The sequence below is a fragment of the Theropithecus gelada genome, chromosome 17 (assembly GCF_003255815.1).
Source record: "Theropithecus gelada isolate Dixy chromosome 17, Tgel_1.0, whole genome shotgun sequence".
NCBI lineage: Eukaryota > Metazoa > Chordata > Mammalia > Primates > Cercopithecidae > Theropithecus > Theropithecus gelada.
In genome coordinates, this window is record NC_037685.1 from 49,278,997 (window position 1) to 49,299,510 (window position 20,514).

Genomic DNA, 20,514 nt, shown 5'->3' on the forward strand with positions numbered 1-20,514 from the left:
GGCACTCCAGCCTGGTGACAGAGCAAGACCCTATCACAAAAAAAAAAGAAGAAAAGAAAGCAAGAGAGAGAGGGAAGGAAGGAAGGAAGGGAGGGAGGAAGGGAGGAAGGGAGGAAGGGAGGGAGGGGAGGGAGGGGAGGGGAGGGAAGGGAGGAAAGGGATGGAAGAAAGAAAAACAGCACTCGTGAAACCCACTGCCCAGTGCCATCCACCCCATGTTGCCTCCCAACACAGAGCCCCGACCCCGGCCTGCTTTCGTTCAGTCACATTTCTGGGAAAACAAATCTACTGTCTCCCGGCGTCTCTGTCTGGCATCTTCCAATAAAGTAGCCACCCCATGGCCAGCAGCAGCAGACCTGAGGGGGGTTTCTGATTCAGAGACCTGGGTGCTCGGGTGCCCCACACTTCAGCAGAACCAGAGCTTTTAGCTTTGCTACTATTATTGGAATTCAAGTCATCAAGAAAACTAGGCAGATGGGCCAATCTAAATATTCTGCAATCGGTAAGGATTTCACACAGCTTCCGCAGAAAGAGAGACGTATCCCAAGTTCGCAGCCATCTCCCCAGCGCCCCCCACCCTACCCCACAAAGAGTCCCTGGGACTGGGGGTGCAAATGAAGTCAGTTCAGTCTCAATACCCAAGTGTTTCCCAAAATCCTCTTTAATAATACATGAAACCCACATTGCTGCAATCAGTATAAAAACAGTTATTCCTGATTTTGTACAAATGAGCATGTCTAGAGTCAGGATTATCAAGCATCAAGATACAAGTACCAAGTGGGAGGACCAAAGACAACTCACAGTGAAGAGAAACGCTTGGGAACAAGAAATGTCGAAGCTGCAGGACGTGGTAACAACCCAGGGTGCCGAAAGGGTCAGAGGTGCAGGTGCAGACGCAGGTTTCTGCCTGTGCAAGGGTGAGGGGCCGTCGCAGGCTGGCTGCAAAGGACCAGTGCCGGGCAGTGAGGCAGAGAGTGCCAGGGCTCTCGACTCTGCAGATTGGGCTTTGCAGAAGATTCCTGTTTCCCCACCTCCCCACCCCTCTGACAGAGACCGAGGAGACCACGCACATTGCCCTCCTCTTCATAGCCAGCCATCGTTTCCACTCCCACATTCTGCTGCGTGTGTCCCTCTGGAAAAATAATTCCTTGGTGTTCCTTGCTCCTTTCAGATCACAGCTTGCCTGGTCAGACCCCTTCCCACATGCACAGTCTGAGTCCAGGAGGCCCTCGAAAGTCAGGCACAACACCCAGATCTGGTCCTCTTGGGCGGCTTCTGACTGGATATATCCACTGTGTGTGACGGCCTCTCGGCTCTCTGCTGTAAGATCATTGGCACCACCAGGTCAAACAGGGTCTCAAACAGGAGGTCCACATTGTAGCCGGTCTTGGCGCTGGTCTCAAAGCACATCTGCTCAGCGGCCGGCACGTCCTGCTCATCCAGCATCTTGTACTTGAGGATCTTTTTATAAAGGGCCACGGCGTCCTCCAGCTGCACCTGCTTAGGCACCCTGGGGGAGACACAGTCCCCGGCATCCGTATCTGGACTGCACTTTTCCTTCTCCTGGCCCGCCAAGGCCCCCTCCTCAGTGAGGTCCACTTTGTTCCCCACGATGGCGAAGAGGCAGTCTTTGCTGGCCGTGTCTGTCAGGCCCAGGAACCGGTCCTCCAGCTCCACCAGGCTCTGCGGGTGATTCACATCATAGGTGAGGATGATGGCGGCTGCCCCCCGGCAGTACATGGAGCCCAGACCATGGAACTGCTCCCGCCCTGGTGGGAGAAGAGACAGAAAGACTGGTTATCTCTCATCTCAGAACACAGCCACCAGCCACACTGCAAGGGAGCGTCCCACAGGGATGTTTATTTTTAGGGCAATACATACAGGATTAAACGCTTAAACATAGTTGATGGAGAACGTGCCACCCATGGGCACCATCCCCAGAGCAGGAAGCCCCTCGAGAAAACAAGCTGTTGGGTGCCCAGAGTAGATGGGAAATCGAATCTAAGAATGTTCAGGAAGAACAGGCCTCAGGCATTCACACAGCCCTCCCTGCCTTCAAGCACCAACTCCAATGGAGCCATGGCCCCAGCCGTGGCTGGAGATGGAAGGAATCAAGAACCGATATCCAGAAAAAGGCAGCGACGGCCAAGGCCCTTGCTGAGATAGAAGCTGACTCAGGAACGCAGGCTCTGGAAGCTAAGTGTGCTCATGTCCCTTCACCCTCCTCCTCCTACAGCCCGTGGGTGCTCCCAGCTGCCCCGTGCTGCCCTGCCCAGGAGGCACTGCGGGGAGAGCTTCTGAGTTCGCAACAGGGGTTGTAAACCACACCTGCACTTACCTGCCAGAATCACACAGCACCTTGCAGTGTTCACAGTATTTTTAGGACACAGTGGATATCTTCTCTCCCTCACTGGAATCTGAATCCCTGAGGAGCCAGGCCTCAGCGTTTGCACTTCTTGCGGGTGCCGCAGCCCCACCTGCCCTCCAGGCTTTAAAACAGACAGAGGTGCGCGCAATTGCAGGCAAGTTGGGAGCCTGCTCCCAAAACATTTCCAGGTCGAGATCAAACCCTCGGGACACGGCTCAACGCCAACACATTGGCTGCTGACAAGGTGCTGTCTGTCGCTGGGTCTGGCAGGGAACAGGACCAGCTGGCACACACCCTGCAGTGCCTGGAGTGTGGGCCTCCGCTCTCCCCGTGCCCCCAGCACTTCAGCCTCACAAGGTCGGTGAGGGCACACACGCCTTCCACGAGGAGACTGAAGTGTGGGGGAGTCAGGCACAGCAGTGCTCAAGGGAGGCTGGGCCAGGGCACTGGAACACCCGCCACCACCCTGTATATAAATGCAGAGGCCCCCAAATTGATGGCTAAAAAGGGGGATGAAAAGGTCCTGGTCTCTGTGTACTTTTACAATGCAATCATCTAACCAAACCAACCCGGGTCAGAATACACTCCCCACAGGTAATACCTGCACATCCATAGTGTCCTGTTCCCGACATCTGCCCCAGGGCCACCTTTCTATCCCACCAGCAGTGCGCAGATCCCCAAGGGGGCCTGCTCACCTCCCCACCGGCAGGCAGCTCCCTGCCAGTCCACTCAAGGGCTACCCAGGAACTTTCTGGCAGAATTCTACACTCCTGCCTGTAGCACAAGCTTCCTGCATACTCAGATTTGGAGGACAGACTCCCACAAGGGGAGCAGATCTGGCCAAGGCAGGTGTTCCTGGGATAGGTGCAGTGCACACAGCAGGTGACAGCCCCCAGCAGGGAGGGCCCAGACGAGCACGCCTGCTGGTATGTCCTCCAGGCCTCGGCATGCTTTTCATTGTTGGGCACATCTGCCGCGTTGGGGCGATGAGCTCTCAGGTTGGGGCGATGAGCTCTCAGGAAGCAGCTGTGGGAGAGGCGGCAGCATGCACCATGGCCCCCACCACATGGGGACTGAGCAGGGTGTGCGTGGCATGGGCCCTCCCTGCTGGCAGAAAGGGGCTTCACAGGCACTCCTGGTGATGAATCTGTTTCAATCACCAATGAGCAAACCCTAAGTGAGATCTTCCAACCACAAAGCACCTGCTCCCCACCACACCTGCCAGGGGCACACTTTCGAAGAGGAATGAGACTGAGACCTGTGCTCAGACGCCATCCCAAGGAGCCTCTGCAGACAGGCCTGGAAGCTGCAGGCCAGCTCCTCCCCTCCTCCCCGGAGCATGTGTGGCCTCCCGGGCCGTGCCCTTAGACCAAGAGGAGGGAGAGCTGGGAACGACTGACAACAGCACTGGCCTCCACTCTCAAGCTCAGAACGCAAGGTCAAGTGCCTCTGAACAAGGATGAGGCTGCTGGGGCGCTGGCGCAGAGAGAGGTGGCACCCAGGGAGTGTCCAGGCCCCATTCCAATCCCTTCCCTGGGAAAAGTAAGCCTGATTTTGATTTTTTAAAAAGAAGCTAACAATGTAGATTTTAATCTCCCAAGTTTTAAGCATTCAAAACTAATTCAAAATGTTCTAAAGATCACATTTAGGCAAACCAAAATGCAACAGTGGCCCATCATCGGCAGCTTCTAAATTATAGAAGTCCCATGTCACTCTGAGGGCAACTTCCCCTGAGTGTGTGGACAGCGTCGACCAGTAGCAAGGGCTCTTAACCACTGGGGTCATAAACCAAATTCATAGGGTCCATGACCTTGAATGTGGGAGAAAATGTCATCTTTGTTTTCACCACGCTCTACCTGAAATTTACCACTTCCTTCCACTGTAAATATTGGCAGCAAACTGCAGAAATGGCGGTAAGGGGCACTCATCACCAACAAGGCCAGCAGGTGTCTCCATCTGCATGCCAGCCGCCTCAGACACTCCAGTGCGATGCCGACGACCCTTCAGGCCTGCCACGCCTTCATTCATTAATATGTGGACCATGGACCACATACCAATCGTAATTTTAAAAGGCTCTGGATGGCTGTACTTAAGGACAGCTGGTTACCTTTGTATGTGACTACACGTACTTGGGCACAGTGTTCTGAGAAGGGGTCCTTGGCTCATATGCCTCAGGGGCCGAGGGGATCTTGACACAAATGAAGTTAAGGACGCTTGGTCTGTGGGGCTTTGGAGCATGGACTGAATGCACAACACCTGCACATATGTGGCTCCCTAAGGCACACTGTCCTTTGCCAATAAACCACCGCTCAGAGCCAAATAGCCAAGAAACACAACCCAATTTCATCCCATTTCCATCCCCAGTCTCCTGAAATGGCCACATTCTGATGACACCAAGTCCTCAAACCTTGCTAGGCGATGCTGCCTGAATTTTGAGGCAGGCTGGTCACCCTTTGGGCAACCCTGGGGAGAGGATCCCACAGAGACACACACTCATGTCCTGCGAGAAGAGCCAGACGGACCTGACTACTGACCACTGTGGTCTCCCAGGCCCCGAGCGTGGGTTCCAGCTCCCCTTCAGCAAAGCCGACAGTGGGCCCTTCGGGGATGGGAGGGAAAGTGAGCTGGGAGCTGAGCCCAGACCAGCTCTGGTAGGAGGCAGAAGAATGTGCCCTGCTGCCAGTCTGAGGGTCAAAGTGCCAGAGCTAGCCGGGTCACCTCCCTCTTCTGGGAAAAGCCAGCCTGGGAATGCTGTGGTTTGGGCGACAGAGCCACCCTGTTGGCAAGCAGCTTGTGCGCTGGAATTCAGCACCTGAAGGGCAACATTCCTCCCTTCCGCATGCCTACCGGGGTCAGCTTCAGACTGAGAAGTCAGTCCGTTTCCGGTCAAGCTGGCCTGGACCCCAGCAGGCAGAAACCAAATAGTGTCCCCCAGACCCAGTCATTCTCCCACTACAGAAGATGATGATCAAGAGCCTTTAAACCCCAATAGGCCGGGCGCGGTGGCTCAAGCCTGTAATCCCAGCACTTTGGGAGGCCGAGACGGGCGGATCACGAGGTCAGGAGATCGAGACCATCCTGGCTAACACGGTGAAACCCCGTCTCTACTAAAAATACAAAAAACTAGCCGGGCGAGGTGGCGGGCGCCTGTAGTCCCAGCTACTTGGGAGGCTGAGGCAGGAGAATGGCGTGAACCCAGGAGGCGGAGCTTGCAGTGAGCTGAGATCCGGCCACTGCACTCCAGCCTGGGTGACAGAGCGAGACTCCGTCTCAAAAAAAAAAAAAAAACCCCAATATAGCAGGCATTAGCTTAAAAAAGAAAAGGCTAGGGCAGGAGGATTACTTGAAGCCAGGAGTTGGAGACCAGCTTGGGCAACACAGCAAGGCTCTTATATCTCTCTCTCTCTCTCTCTCTCTCTATATATATATATATATATATATATATATATATAAAATTTATGTATATATATGTGTGTGTGTGTGTGTATATATATAGGTATATATATATTCTTTTTTTTTTTTTTAATTAACCAGGCATGGGGACACATGCCTGTACTCCCAGCTTCTCTCTCTCTCTCTCTCTCTATATATATATATTTTTTTTTTTTTTTTTAATTAACCAGGCATGGGGACACATGCCTGTATTCCCAGCTACTCGGGAGGCTGAGGAGGGAAGATCATTTAAGCCAAGGAGTTTGAGGCTGCAGTGAGCTACGATCATGCCACTGCACTCCAGCCTGAGCAACAGAGTGAGACCCCATCTCTAAAATAAATTTTAAATGGTAATAATAAAGAAGAAAAAGGCCGGGGGCAGAGACTCATGCCCGTAATCCCAGCACTTTGGGACGCCAGGGCAGGTGGATCACCTGAGGTCGGGAGTTTGATACCAGCCTGACCAACATGGAGAAACCCCGTCTCTCCTAAAAATACAAAATTAGCGGGGCGTGGTGATGCATGCTTGTAATCCCAGCTACTCGGGAGGCTGAGGCAGGAGAATCGCTTGAACCTGGGAGGCAGAGGTTGCGGTGAGCTGAGATAGCGCCACTGCACTCCAGCCTGGACAACAAGAGTGAAACTCCATCTAAAAAAAAACAACAACAAAAAAAAAACAGAAAAGAAAGAAAAATGCTTCTCCATAATTGCCACAGTACTAAGACTTTTGTTTCAGGCACACTAATCCCATAGATAACAGTCCAGGCATCACGAGGTTTTTACGTGAGCTAAAAATGTCATCAGCTTCTACCTACCAGATTTCACAAGAGTGTGACTATGGGAACGCGGAGTGAGGGACATTCCAGCTACCCCAGAAGAATTTTTTTCAAGTCTCTGTTACATAGTTCACTAGGGCCAAAGGGAGAACTGTTGATCCCTATGCCGAAAATAGTTTTTCATTCTGCATAAAAATGTCTGCTTCGCCTTTAAGAAACTAAAAAAAGAAATAATAATACAAAAGGAAAGATCTTAGTAATGAAAGGAAGTGGCCACTGAAGAATCACAAATGCTAGCCAGAAAAAAGTAAGAATTGTTGCTTGAACTCTATAATCTGTTATCTCCCCATTAATGAATGCAAAACAATTAAATGCAGTTGCCCCAGCTAAAGAATTTACAAGCAAGCAGTTTTCATATCTGAAATTCTAAAATACTGCTTTGGAGATAATGTATAGCTTTTAGGATTGCTAATGCAATATTCAGGCTGCTGTCAATGAGCGCATTGTCCACACCAAGAAGGGCCAGTCCCGCAGGGAACAGAAGTTCTGAATTTAATCCTAATTGAATTTGAGTAGGGGCTCTGGTATTTAAGGCATGACAGTGAACATAAGACAATGAAGATAAGATGGTGTCACTACAACCTGACCTTTTGCACTTGGCTTTGACGGATTTACAGTGTATTTGAATCCAAGGACCCTCATGTGTTTTCTGGTAGTTTGTGAACGTGCTCTGAGCCGGGCCGTCAGCCCCTGCTGCCCACCCCATACATATGTCAGCCCCTGTATCTCTCAGAGTGTTGATTTCCTGTCTACAAGTATGGGCTTAAACTGGCTACTTCAAAGTCCCTCTCCCTGGAAACAGGATCAGGCATCTCTTTCTCTCTTGCCTTCTCCCCCAGACTGGAGTCCCTCAGTACCAATCCTGAAGCCAAAGCGCTAAGAATTCTGATAGTTTACTTGGACTTTCCTGGAGAAATAAACCGCCTCACATCCAATTCTGGGGATGCCAGAGCCTCAGGCTGCCCTAGAAACAGGGCAAAAGAGAAAAATCACAAATGGGTTCAAATTCAACCAGTGCAGCCAAGGATCAGTGAGCTGCCAACCCTGGTCTGGTGAACGGAGCCAGGCTGCCGAGCCTGCGTGGCCACTACCAACACCGGCCTGCTGCTGCAGCACATCATCAGGGCTGGGGGCAGGGGTTTGAGCCCAAGGAGGGAGCCCAGCCTTCCGCCAGACTCTCCCGCCTTTTAGCCTGGTCTGTCTTCGGGCCAAGCAGATGGGAAGAGGGTGAGTGACAGGAACCTGGGGCTCTAGGTTCGACTTGTGCAGGAATTATTACTCGTCTATGTAGCAAATCCATAAGTGATCTGCTAAGCTTTATGTCACCAGCACATACAGGCGAAGACGTCAGTTACCCCTGGTGGTGAGGGAAGCCTGAATCTGTAATAACGCCTCCAGTGTCTGATCAGCCACACTGTTAGACAGACTATTGCAACGCAGCAAAACTGACCAGGACTTTAACTGGTGAGTCCAGAGCGGCCAGAGTTGAAGACGCCCTCCCCACTGCAGACAGGGCCCTGGGGAGGCAGGTCCCACTTGCCCCACCTCTACACAGACACAGGCCCTGGGGAGGCAGGTCCCACCAGGTTTGTTTCTGGAATTTACAGATCTAAAAACACAATTGTGTCTGTTCACCTAAAGAGCTAATTCCACTCACTTTATGAGGTTTACGTTCTGTCTAAACAAGAGAAATGGAAGCCAGAGCAGGACTTGGTAATTTATAGCAGGGAATGAGCTGTTAACTTCCACGATCCCATCCCCGTATCAAGGACAGGAAGCGCTGCATCAGCGATGGGAAGAAGCATGGCCAGCACAGTGTGAGTCCTCAGGGTTTATTATGCTCATGCAGGCTTCCCCTTCCCACGTTTCACAGGAGAAACTGAGGCACAGATGGAGAAGGAAATAGGCAACGGACACAGGAAGGGTGGAGCCCTGACAAGCACACTGGCAACAGGCACCCCAGGGAGTCTGGTCTAACCACCCCTGGAAGCAGAGGAAGGTGGGCTGCCTGGCAGGAGAAAAGCCTCGTTCCACCCTGTGATCCCACAGAGCACAGGCATTTGCAGAGCGCAGCCGCCTTCCCGGGAGCGCCACATTTTACGCAGAGAACTATCCTGGAAGTGCCGGCTAATTCACTGCGCAGGAACCGCAGAGCATTTCAGTAAAGAGCCCCCACTCTAGAGACAGACTACATTCAAATCCTCACCACATGACCTTGGGCAAGTCACTTAGACAAGCGGTACCTCAGTTTCCCCGTCACTAAACTGTGGGTCGCACCTGCCAAAGGGTGGCTGAGAAACCAGAATCTGCACACAGGTAAACTGCCTGGAGCTGTGCCCAGCATATTAGGCCGTATAATAGAAATGTTTGTTCCATAAATCGTGAGATTCTTCCCAAACCTAAGGATGGACGCCACCATCCCAGGGCTGCCCATGTCCCGGGTCTCGTCATCCCTCCATTTACACACTACCTCCTGGGGCCGACTGGGCACGTTTGCAGTGTACCAGTCTTCTACGTTTCTTATTCTCAGATGATGACCTTCTCTCTGGTCCTGGGGGTGCTCCGGATGTTGCCAGATCAGTGGAGCGGACATGGCCCAGGGTTCAGGCACAAGAGGAAGGGAAGTCAGCAGCCACAGTAATCCCGATCCGCTGTTGGGGAACTGAAAACTGCGCAAGTGCTTTCCATTTCACTCTTCAGCCTTCCCAAAGCCAAACACAGCCACGCTTCTACCCCAAGGGTTGTGTCGCTTTTACTAATGGTGTAAATAAGAGAGTGGATTGAGACAGCCATCAGAAGCCACAGACACCCTTGGCTCACATCTTAAGCATGGGGTGGGGAGACTTAAAATATGCTGATGCTCAGACCCTGACCCAGCTGCCAGGATCAGAAGCGGGGCTGGCATTGGTATCAGCTTTAAAAGCTCCCCAGGTGAGTACCACGTGCACCAGGAGTGAAAATCAGCAATTTAGCCAGTGCAAGTGGGAAATCAAAGGGCAGCTATTGAAATGTAAGAATTAGAAAGCTTGGTATTCCAATTCATTGAAAAGTGAGCCCTACCAGGAAATGCAAACACTGAGACAACAGAACTTTTATTATTTATTTATTTACCTTTTTTTTTTTTTTTTTGAGACAGAGTCTTCCTCTGTTGCCCAGGCTGGAGTGCAGTGATGCGATCTCACTGCAAACTCCACCTCCCGGGTTCAAGCAATTCTCCCGCCTAAGCCTCCCTAGCAGCTAGGATTACAGGCACACACCACCACGCCCAGCTAATTTTTGTATTATTAGTAGGGACAGGGTTTCACCATGTTGGCCAGGCTGGTCTCAAACTCCTGACCTCAAGTGATCCACCCACCTTGGCCTCCCAAAATGCTGGGATTACAGGCGTGAGTCACTGCGCCCGGCCTATTTTATTTAATTATTATTTTTTTGAGACAGAGTCTTGCTCTGTCACCCAGGCTGAAGTGCAGTGGTACAATCATGGCTCAATGCAGCCTCCATCTTCTGGGCTCAAGTGTTCCTCCCACCTCAGCCTCCCGAGTAGCTGGGACCACAGGTGCATACCACGACACCCAGCTAATTTGTTTTATGTTTGTGTAGAGATGGGGACTTACTATGCTGCTGAGGCTAATCTTGACCTCCTGGGCTCATGCTATATTCTCAACTTGGCCTCCCAAAGTGCTGGGGTCACAGGCATGAGCCACTGTGCCCAGCAGAGAACAGAAACTTTTAAGATGAGTTCTCTGCCTTGCCAGATCGGACAGCCCCCTGACAGGGAGCTCACAAAACATCAATGTGACAGCCTGAGGAAAGGAAAAGTGAATCTTTTCCTTTCAGACCAGAGATGGGAGCAAAATAAGCAACTCCAGCAATGGCACCAGCAGCAGCACAGCCTAGAGCAGCTGTGACGTACTTCTCATCAGAGATTGTTCAAAAATACATGCTTTTTTGCGTGTTTGCAGGTTGCATCCACAAACACGAGCCAAAAGGTTATTTTAGTTCTATTTTGTAAAGTTGATGAGTTTTGGCTAAAGTTTAGAGTCATGGGACCATCTCCACAGGCATGATCTACATTCCCTCTAGGCTTGTTGTTTTAAACTATCTGATAGTGAACTTGGTTAAATAACGGTGTGTTGAGGCCAGGCACAGTGGTTCATACCTGTAATCCTAGCACTTCAGAAGGCCAAGGTGGAAGGACCCCTTGAGTCCCTGAGTTTTAGAGACCAGCCTGGGCGACACAGTGAGTCCCTGTCTCTACAAACAAATGTTTTTAATTAGCTGGGTATGGTGGTATGTGCCTGTAGTCCCAGCTACTCAGGGAGGCCGAGGCAGGAGGATTGCTTAAGCCCAGAAGGCTGAGGCTGCAGTGAGCTGTGATAGTGCCACTGCACTCTAGCCTGGGCAGCAGAGCAAGACCCTACCTCAAAAAGAGAGAATGGGATATGGAAGTAACCATCCCCTCAGAAGCATTAGAAAAGAATAATTGATTACTATAACCAACACTGTATTCAACTGCTTGTTGATTTTAGTGCAATAAGGAGGGCCCACGAGAGTCCCCAGGTGCATGAATGGAGCTGGGCTGCCTGGAGCCAGCACAGGGCCTGGTTGGACACACCTGTCCCCGCCAGTACGTGGAAAGTGGAGAGCCAGCAGGCAGAGGCGCCATGCAGTGGGCAGGCCCTCCCCCAAGAACGCACATGCACCAGCGCCTCCAGAGAGCCAACGGGCCTGCCAGTCTCCACCCACCGTGATGGGGAACTATATGTGTTTGGGCCCCGGTGCCCAGCAGTTTGGTCCTGCACTAGCCTGGACATGGCCGGGAAGGTGTTTTTTAGGTGGGATCAGCATTTCCATCAGTGGACGTGAGAGAGCAGACGGCCCTCTGTGATGTGGTGGGCCGTGTCTAATCAGCTGATGGCCCGAGAAGCAAAGACTGAGCTCTTCCAGAGAGGAAGGAATTCAGCCCCCAGACAGCGACACAGCAACCTTGCCTGAGCTCACACACACCCTGTTGGGTCTGTTTCTCTGGGGAAGCCTGGCTGCCTTACTCACGTGGACTGCTCACCTGCTTCCCTGGGATGGAGGCTGTCTGCAAAGCTGAGGCTCTCCAGAGAGGCCCATGCAGCTCCCCGCTTTTCAGGCTGTCTCCTAAGGCCAAGCCCCCCACAAGCAAAGAGGTGCTGCCACCACGATGTACGGGTGTGCCGGCCAAGGGTGCCGACCACGCCCTGATGCCTGCCTTGCCCCTCAGCCAAATGTCCAGGGCAGGGGAAGTGGCATGAGAGGGACTTTTCAGAAAACTGCAAGGATCACTTTGACCCAAACTGGCCACTTCTTCATTGAGGGTTCCTTGCCCGGGCAGTTATCTTTCTAAATGCTGATCCAATAGGAACCTCGCCTACTGTGCACCCCGGGGGACTTCCTAGCAGGTTTCAAAAAGAGTGTGAGCTCCACAAAACCGGACCTCACCATAAATGCACAAGTCCTCTCCTGCCAGCTGTTCAACGACACAGTAAAATTGGAAAAATGTGATTTCCAAAACAAACAGCAGAAGACATATCCAGCAACATCTTTTTTTTTTTTTTTTTTTTTAAATAGAGACAGGGTCTCGCTCTGTCACCCAGGCTGGAGTGCAGCGGCACAATCATGGCTCACTGCAACCTCATCCTCCTGGGCTCGAGCAATCCTCCCACCTCAGCCCCCCAAGCAGCTGGGACTACAGGCATGTACCCCCACACCTGGCTAATTTTTTAATTTTTAGTAGAGATGCAGTCTCACTAAGTTGCCCAGCCTGGTCTCAAACTCCTGAGCTCAAGTGATCCACCCGCTTCACCCTTCTAAAGGGCTGGGATTACAGGCCTGAGCCACCGTGCCCGGCCCAGGCACATCTTTTACTGGCAGGGAGACGGAGAATGTAATGAGGAATTTAAATTCAGAATTCTTCCTCGTTGTGAAAAGCACACATCTCACCTAGAACTAGCCACATCTCTAAGTCCAAGCCACGTGTGGCCAGTGGCTACCATGCTGGACAGCACAGAGCAGACTCTGCTCAGAGCCGGAGACCCCCGACCGGAACCCACCCCGAACGCCAGGTACAGCTCCTGGACCACAGCAGACACTCACGGGCTACTCGGAACAGGCATGACAGAGATGTGAAGTTACAGAAATGAATAAATAACGCACGGGGCTAATTCATACAACCACTGCGTGGGTCACGTCTTCGTGGATCCTCAGATCACCCTGGGAAGTCTCTGTTTGCTATTTTCACAGATCAGCAAGTCGAGGCTCAGAGACTCTGTTGGCGGGATTGGAGCCCATTCTCTAGATTCCACCTCTCCTCCTCCTGCCTGCTCTGAGTGCTTCACGGCTTGGGCCCTTCCACAAAACGCCCGTGCAGTGACTAACTTTTCACAGGCAGCCGTGAAGCACCGCACGCACCCGCACGCCGGGCCCAGGCCTTCCACGCAGGGGCTGGACCCACGCTGCTAAGCGCCCATGGACCACACCAAGCTCTCAGCCCAGCAGCAGTGCCCGAGGCTCCGGGTCCTGTTTGAAGCTGCGCAGGACCTTCGAACACAGAAATGGATTTCATTTCTCTCCTTGAAGGTGAGCCAGAGGGCAGGAAACACCACTTTCTGTTTAAAAATGAAATCATAAATGTATTACTATGGGTTCAAAAAATATATGTTCAAGTCTTCATCTCTGATGAAGGCCCGTGAATGTGGCCTCATTTGGAAACAGGGTCTTTGCAGAAGTGATTAGCTAAAATGTGACCCCATGGAGTATGGCAGACCCTTCATCCAATCTAACTGGTGTCCTTATTAGAGAAGACACACAGAGACACACGGGCGAAGATGATGTGAAGGCTGACCCCCAGGGAGGAGACCACAGGGAAACAGAGGCAGAGATGAGAGCCACAGCTCCGCAGGCAAAGATGGCCAGCACGAGTCAGGAGCTGCAGAGTGGCGGGGACAGCCTCTCTCTGGAGCCTCCCGAGGCGCACGGCCCTGCTGATGCCAGTTCAGACCCCACCTCCAGGATGGGGAGAGGATGAGCTTCTGCTGTTTGAAGCCCCCCACTTCGTGGGGCTTGGTGACTCAGACCCCTACTAAAGCATGGACTGGGCGGCAGGTGGATGGCCTCCCCCTAGACAGGCACCGGAAGTCAGGAAGAATGACGTCTCCTCTCACCAAGGTCCATGTGAGAGTCAGGCAGCCAAGACAAGCTTCTGCTTCCGTTGCCTCCCCACTTCCTCTCCCCGAGGAAAGCGGGGGAAAATCAAGATGATGATGAACTTCAGTGAACTCCACTAAAGGAGAAGTCAGTGAGGATGGGCCAGAGAACACTGAACTCAGACAACCAAAGCTCAGAGAGGAGGAGGCAGGGTCACCTCCAGGCCCGTCAGCTTCCCGAAACAAGTTACAGCTCACAGAAATCACATGCACAGGAATATCTAAAATGGCTTTTTTTTTTTCGGGGTGGGGGGTTGTTTTTATGTTTATTTTACTTGTACTTTTTTTTTTTTTTTTTTTTTGAGACAGGGTCTCGCTCTGTCACCCAGGCTGGAGTGCAGTGGTGCAATCGTAGCTCATTGCAGCTGTGACCTCCCAGGTTCAATCCTCTGCTTAGACTCCCAAGTAGCTGGGACTACAGGCTGGCGCCACTACACCTGGGTAATTTTTATTTTTACTTTTTTTTGGTACAGATGGGGTCTCACTATTATTGCCCAGGCTGGTCTTGAACTCCAGTGCTCAAGCAGTCCTCCCACATCGGCCTCCCAAAGTGCTGGGATTACAGGCGTGAGCGACCACGCCTGGCCGCTTCACTGCTTTACATCAACCGAATGCCACTAGTATAAGAATAACCAACGCCCTCTAACCCAATTTACACAAGAAGTTATCCAGTTCACTGTCCTTCTTCAGAAATATGAGAAGAGGCGGTAACGACTGAAAAAGTTATCAAAGAAAAACGAATGATTTGTCCAGCCAAAGAAGCCATCAATTGTCCGCGCCTTGAAGAGGAAGCTGCCACTAAACTCATGAGGAGGAAAATGTCTCGTCATGGACAGACCAACCTCAGGGTGGGACCAACACCATCTCCTAGACATAACGAGCGGCTCAATCAAGCACCTGCGCCTGGCCACATCACTGCATTTTTACCCAAACCTGCATGTGTCATTTCTGTTGTCTCTGCTCAATGATTTGAAGGATAAACTAAAAACAAAGCAAGAGTCCTAGGCCATATGAACCACTCAAATCACTACCTGCAGATAAAGTAGTTCCAAACCTGTGGCTCATTACTTGGCTTCTGGAAAAATGACTAATGTAAAGCAATAAGATGCTTAGTTCTCAAATCACGTCACTCTTCAGACATGAATTTACTAAAAATAGTTCAATGACAAAACCAAATTACTCAAAGAGATGTTCTTTAATACTCCGATATTAACAAAAACAGGCAAGTCCCAAAAAATACACTTATATAACAGATTTAGCTTTAAAACAGACACTGGCACATGCCAGCATATCTAATCCAATCTCCTTTACCTTCAATAGATACTCTGTTATCCTGTAACAATGAATTTTTAGAATGAGATTATCAAACGTGCAGGTATTTGCTAACGTCTCCAAATAAAGTAAAACTAAAATTATTTCAGCTCTTTTCAAAGCACGTTCTAACCTGTTTCAAAGTCAAGACTTAATTATAAATATCATATTAAGAAAACTTTTTAAATCTAAACAGGGAGGCCAGGTGCAGTGGCTCACGCCTGTAATCCTAGCACTTTGGGAGGCCGAGGCAGGTGGATCACCTGAGGCCAGAAGTTCGAGACCAGCCTGGCCGACATGGTGAAACCCTGTCTCTACTAAAAATACAAAATTAGCCAGGCGGAGTGGTGGGTGCCTCTAATCCCAGCTACTCAGGAGGTTGAGGCAAGAGAATCTCTTGAACCCAGGAGGTGGAGGTTGCAGTGAGCTGAGATCGCGCCACTGCACTCCAGCCTGGGCAACAAGAGTGAAACTCCGTCTCAAAAAAAAAAAAAAAAGGCCGGGCGCGGTGGCTCAAGCCTGTAATCCCAGCACTTTGGGAGGCCGAGACGGGCGGATCACGAGGTCAGGAGATCGAGACCATCCTGGCTAACACGGTGAAACCCCGTCTCTACTAAAAAATACAAAAAACTAGCCGGGTGAGGTGGCTGGCGCCTGTAGTCCCAGCTACTCGGGAGGCTGAGGCAGGAGAATAGCGTAAACCCGGGAGGCGGAGCTTGCAGTGAGCTGAGATCCGGTCACTGCACTCCAGTCTGGGCGACAGAGCGAGACTCCGTCTCAAAAAAAAAAAAAAAAAAAAAGTTAAAATGGTAAATTTTGTTATGTATATTATACCACCATAAAAACCTCCACATTATATACGGAATATGTACGTATCTCTCTCTCTCATGCAAAATGGTGTCTACGAAGGCGGCAAGGAGCTGGAACAGCATGCTCTCTGCTGCCCAACCCTCACAGGGCTCGTCTCTGCTGGGCTGCAGCAAGCCCTGCGCAGCTGCCTACGCCCCTGGAATGGGAGTCACCTGGCCATCGGGTTAAAGTGCAGAATCTGGCTCAGGAGGCCTGGTTGGGTCCTGGGTTCTGCTGCTGCCAGCCTGAGGACGCTGCAGAGGAGGAGACAGCCACGCTTCAGCCTCTCATCAACCCAAGGTGAGAGTCGACCACCCCTCACTCTAAATAAAACCTGACAGTTGATCTTTTCACACCTCACCACTCTCCTGCCTTCCTCTGATACTGTCCACCTGGTCACGGTCACAGGTCACAGCAGGTCGCAGCGCAGCAACAGATTCCTCAAGCAGTGAAAGCTGACCCCCAGGCCTTAGGAACATCCCTTCCGCCTGGGGCTGTGGCACAGGGTAGGGCCAGAGTTAATCAGATTTGGAATTAATTAGGTTTCGAATGTGCTTTTGCAACTGCTGTAGAAAAGTGCCTGGCTAAGTAAACAATAGGGCAACAGCTTTAGCAAATGGGAACAAAGTGTCTTCAAACAATCCAGAAATTGTTATCAGCCCAGGCACAATAGCAATACAACTGCCACACTGAAAGCTCACCTCGTTCTTACCTTCTCATTCACACAAGATTCACCAGAAGAGTTCCAGTGACAATGTCAACTTGGAAAGTATTTAAAACTTCCTCCATTCCTTCTGACTTCTCATTTTCCAGGACAAGCAGCCAGGTTAGCAGGGAACTGCCTGCCCTAATCTTGGTATAAGTGGAATTATCTGGGCCAGAGCCCTTCGCCTGTCTGGGGCTCAGCTTCCTCAGTGTCCCTGAATCAACTGGATCTGATTCCTTTAACCAAGTCAGTGTTCCTTCCACAGACTTCCCTAAGAGCTGACTGCGAGTTTACTTCATGGGTCAGGCAGAGTGTCAAGACACACACACACTCACACACATGCACGTACATGCCATGCACACATACACCTACTCACAGTTGCATTTCTTTCTCCCCACTATCTGTGTCCACATTTTACACATCTGGAATGAGAGACCCCAGATGCTCACCCACAGAGACAGTAACCAGTGATCACCACCAACAGGAACAGGGTGCAATCAGCCTGGGGAAGGAACTGCCAAATAATAAAGGTGTTTGTTGGTTTTGTTTTTTGTTGTTGTTGTTGTTTTTTTTAATCAGAACACTTGCTGTATTTTCTTCTCAGCTTCACTGGGGTATAAATGACAAGCAAAATTTGTACATATTTAAGATGTACAACATGATATTTTGATGTATTATGAAATGATTACCCCTATTAAGCTAATTAACACATCTATCACTGCACGTAGTTACCATGGGTGTCCAGTGAGAACATTTCAACTCCACACTCTCAGCCAATTTCAAGCCTATCACATGGTACTGTTAACTACAGTCACCTGCCTGGGGCTCTGTGTTAGACCTGAAGAACTGATTCAGCCTGCAGAACTGAAGCTCCCCAATTCCCTTTCCCCACCCACCTGCCAGCCTCTTGTAACCACCACTCCACTCTGCCTCAGTGAGTTCAACTTGTTCAGATGCCAGGCATCAGTGAGACCATGTGGTATTCATCTTTCTGTATCTGGCTTATTTCACTTACCATGATGTCCTCCAGGTTCACAAACCACAGGATTTCCCTTTTGTAAGCTTGAATAGTACTGCACAGTGTATATTTACCACATTTTCTTGATCCGTGCACATCAATGGAAGCTTAGGCTGATTCTGTATCTTGGCTACTGTGAACACGGGAGTGCACATGTCTCTGAGAAATACTGATTTCCTTTCTTCTAGATAGATACCCAGCAGTACGATTGCTGGATCATTTGTTAGTTCTAGTTTTAATTTTTTGAGGAACCATCATGTCTTCCACCATGCCATACCCATTCACGTTCCCACCAGCAGCGTGCGGGGTTCTCTTTTCTCCACATCCTCACTAGCACTTACCCTTTGCCTTTCTGATGACAACTATTCTAACGGATGTGACCTGACAGCTCATTGTACTTCTAACCTGGCTTTCTCTGTGATTAGTCATATTGAACATGTTTTTCCTATACCTGTTGTCCATTTGTATGTCGTCTTTTGAGAAACGTCTATTTAGTTCAGGACTTTTGCTCATTTTACTTTTTTTTAATTTTTATTTTAGAGACAAAGTCTCACTCTGTCACCCAGGCTGGAGTGTGGTAGTGTGATCTCGGCTCACTGTAACCTCAAACTCCTGACCTCAAGTGATCCACCTGCCTCAGCCTCCCAAAGTGCTGGGATTACAGGCACCCAGCCTGATTTTTGTATATGGTGTAAGACAAGGGTCTGGTTTCGTTGTGCATATGGATATCCAGTTTCCCTGGTACCATTTATTGAAGAGGCTGTCGTTTCCCCAAAGGTTCTTGGCATCGTTGTCAAAGATCAACTGACAGTAAACATGTGGATTTGTTTCTGGGCACTCTACCCTGTTCCATTGGTCAATGTGTCTGTTTTCATGCTGGGGTCATGCTGTTTTGATTACTATAGCTTTGTAGCATATTTTGAAGTCAGGCAGTGTGATGCTGCCAGCTTTATTATTGCTCAAAATTGAGCAAGAATTTTGCTGGCTATTTTGGGTCTTTTGTGTTTCACATAAATTTTAGAATTTTTTTCCCATTTCTGTAAAAAATGCCATTGGAATTATGATAGTGATTGCATTGAATCTATGAGTGGGATTTTAAAGCAATTCTACCTTGACACATGTTAAAAAATAATTTTCCAAAAAGGGCAAAATCATGACTCTAATACAGATGTAAAACTAAAGACACATTAAAGATCTCATTTAACTCATTCAATGAAGGAGCCAGGCCTAGGTCATAACCAACTCAAAGTCAAGAAGGCATGGAGACGTGTGGCATAGACAAACAGGAATACCAGAGCCTGTGGAGGGTGACATCTAGGAAGACACATGCAGAACCAGAGAGGAGTGCCACAGTGAGAGTGGAAACACAGGCAAAGTGCCTCACTGAGGGAAAGTGACGCACCACACACCCTCAAATCTCAGGTAGGTCTTAGATATGGTTTGGCTGTGTCTCCATTCAAATCTCAACTTGAATTGTATCTCCCAGAATTCCCACATGTTGTGGGAGGGACCTAGGGGGAGGCAATTGAATCATGGGGGCATAATCTTTCCCACGCTACTCTCGTCGTAGTGAATAAGTCTCACGAGATCTGATGGTTTTATCAGGGGTTTCTGCTTTTGCCTCTTCCTCATTTTCTCTTGCCGCCACCATGTAAGAAGTGCCTTTTGCCTCCCGCCATGATTCTGAGGCCTCCCCAGCCATGTGGAACTGTATGTCCAGTGAAACCTCTTTTTCTTCCCAGTCTCAGGTATGTCTTTATCAGCAGCATGAAAACGGACTAACACAGTTTCCATTAAAAAATACCTAAGAGTGTAACTGGGTTGTTTGTAACACAAGGGATAAATGTTTGAAGGATGGATACCCCATTTTCCACAACGCAATTATCATGCATTGCATGCCTATATCAACACATCTCATGTACCCCATAAATATATACACCTACTATGTACTCACAAAAACTTAAAAATTATTAAATAAATAAATTAGATCTCCCAAATTAGTGCCCATCCTAGCACCCCCTACTCTTCATCACAGCCCGTGTTAGAAATTGTATTGTGAATGCTCTTTGTCTGTGGTCCGTCTCCCCAGCTGGGCTGTGTATTCTATCTGCTGCCACTTGCCCATGCTTAGCAGAGCGTCTGATTTATGGGCAGTCCTCCAAAAAGTGCTGAATAAACGAAAGAGCAAGTTCACACTCACTGAGTGTTCACTCTACACACATCAGGATATTAAAACTAGAAGGAGCTTGAAGTTCCTTGTGCTGAGGTGGTGACTGAGGTGGACACATGGGCCCCCCAGAGCGTGGACAAGTCTAGAGAAGTGCATCAGTGCCGCCTCGGGAAGATGATAAAATTCCTGCACTGCCCCTCAAAAAGAAGGAAATACAAAGCAACATATTAAAAGGACACAATAGGAGTCTATAAAATACACCCTGTAATGTTAAGGACCTCTTTACAGTCCTTCATTCTCTATTATTAAGCAATTAATCACTACAGAGCCTTGATGTGGGGGAAAATGTTGCATTTACTTCTGAGCGCTACATTCCTGTGTCATGATCTGACTCCACAGAAACACCGTGGATCCTGTAGTCTTCACTCGGAAACCAGGACCAAGCATACAGTAAAGCAGACGAAACGTCAATGTCCAACCAGAGCGGTTCCAATCCATAATTCTGAAAGTGATTCCTTCACATAGCAGAGGAACCCCATGAGACAGGCACCAAAAAAAGAAAAAGCCTCAGCCATTTAATCCTTATCACCCT

At 49.8% G+C, this 20,514-nt stretch overlaps 1 protein-coding gene across 1 annotated transcript in view; it reads right to left on the bottom strand.

The window, feature by feature from the left end:
* Positions 1-640: 640 nt before the first annotated feature.
* RAB20 (RAB20, member RAS oncogene family) overlaps positions 641-20,514 on the bottom strand; it is a 36,074-nt gene continuing 16,200 nt past the window's right edge. The window contains exon 2 of the mRNA XM_025364404.1: positions 641-1,769. Within this exon, the coding sequence (XP_025220189.1) occupies positions 1,237-1,769 (533 nt within the window). The 3' untranslated portion in view covers positions 641-1,236. The remainder of the gene's footprint in view (positions 1,770-20,514) is intronic.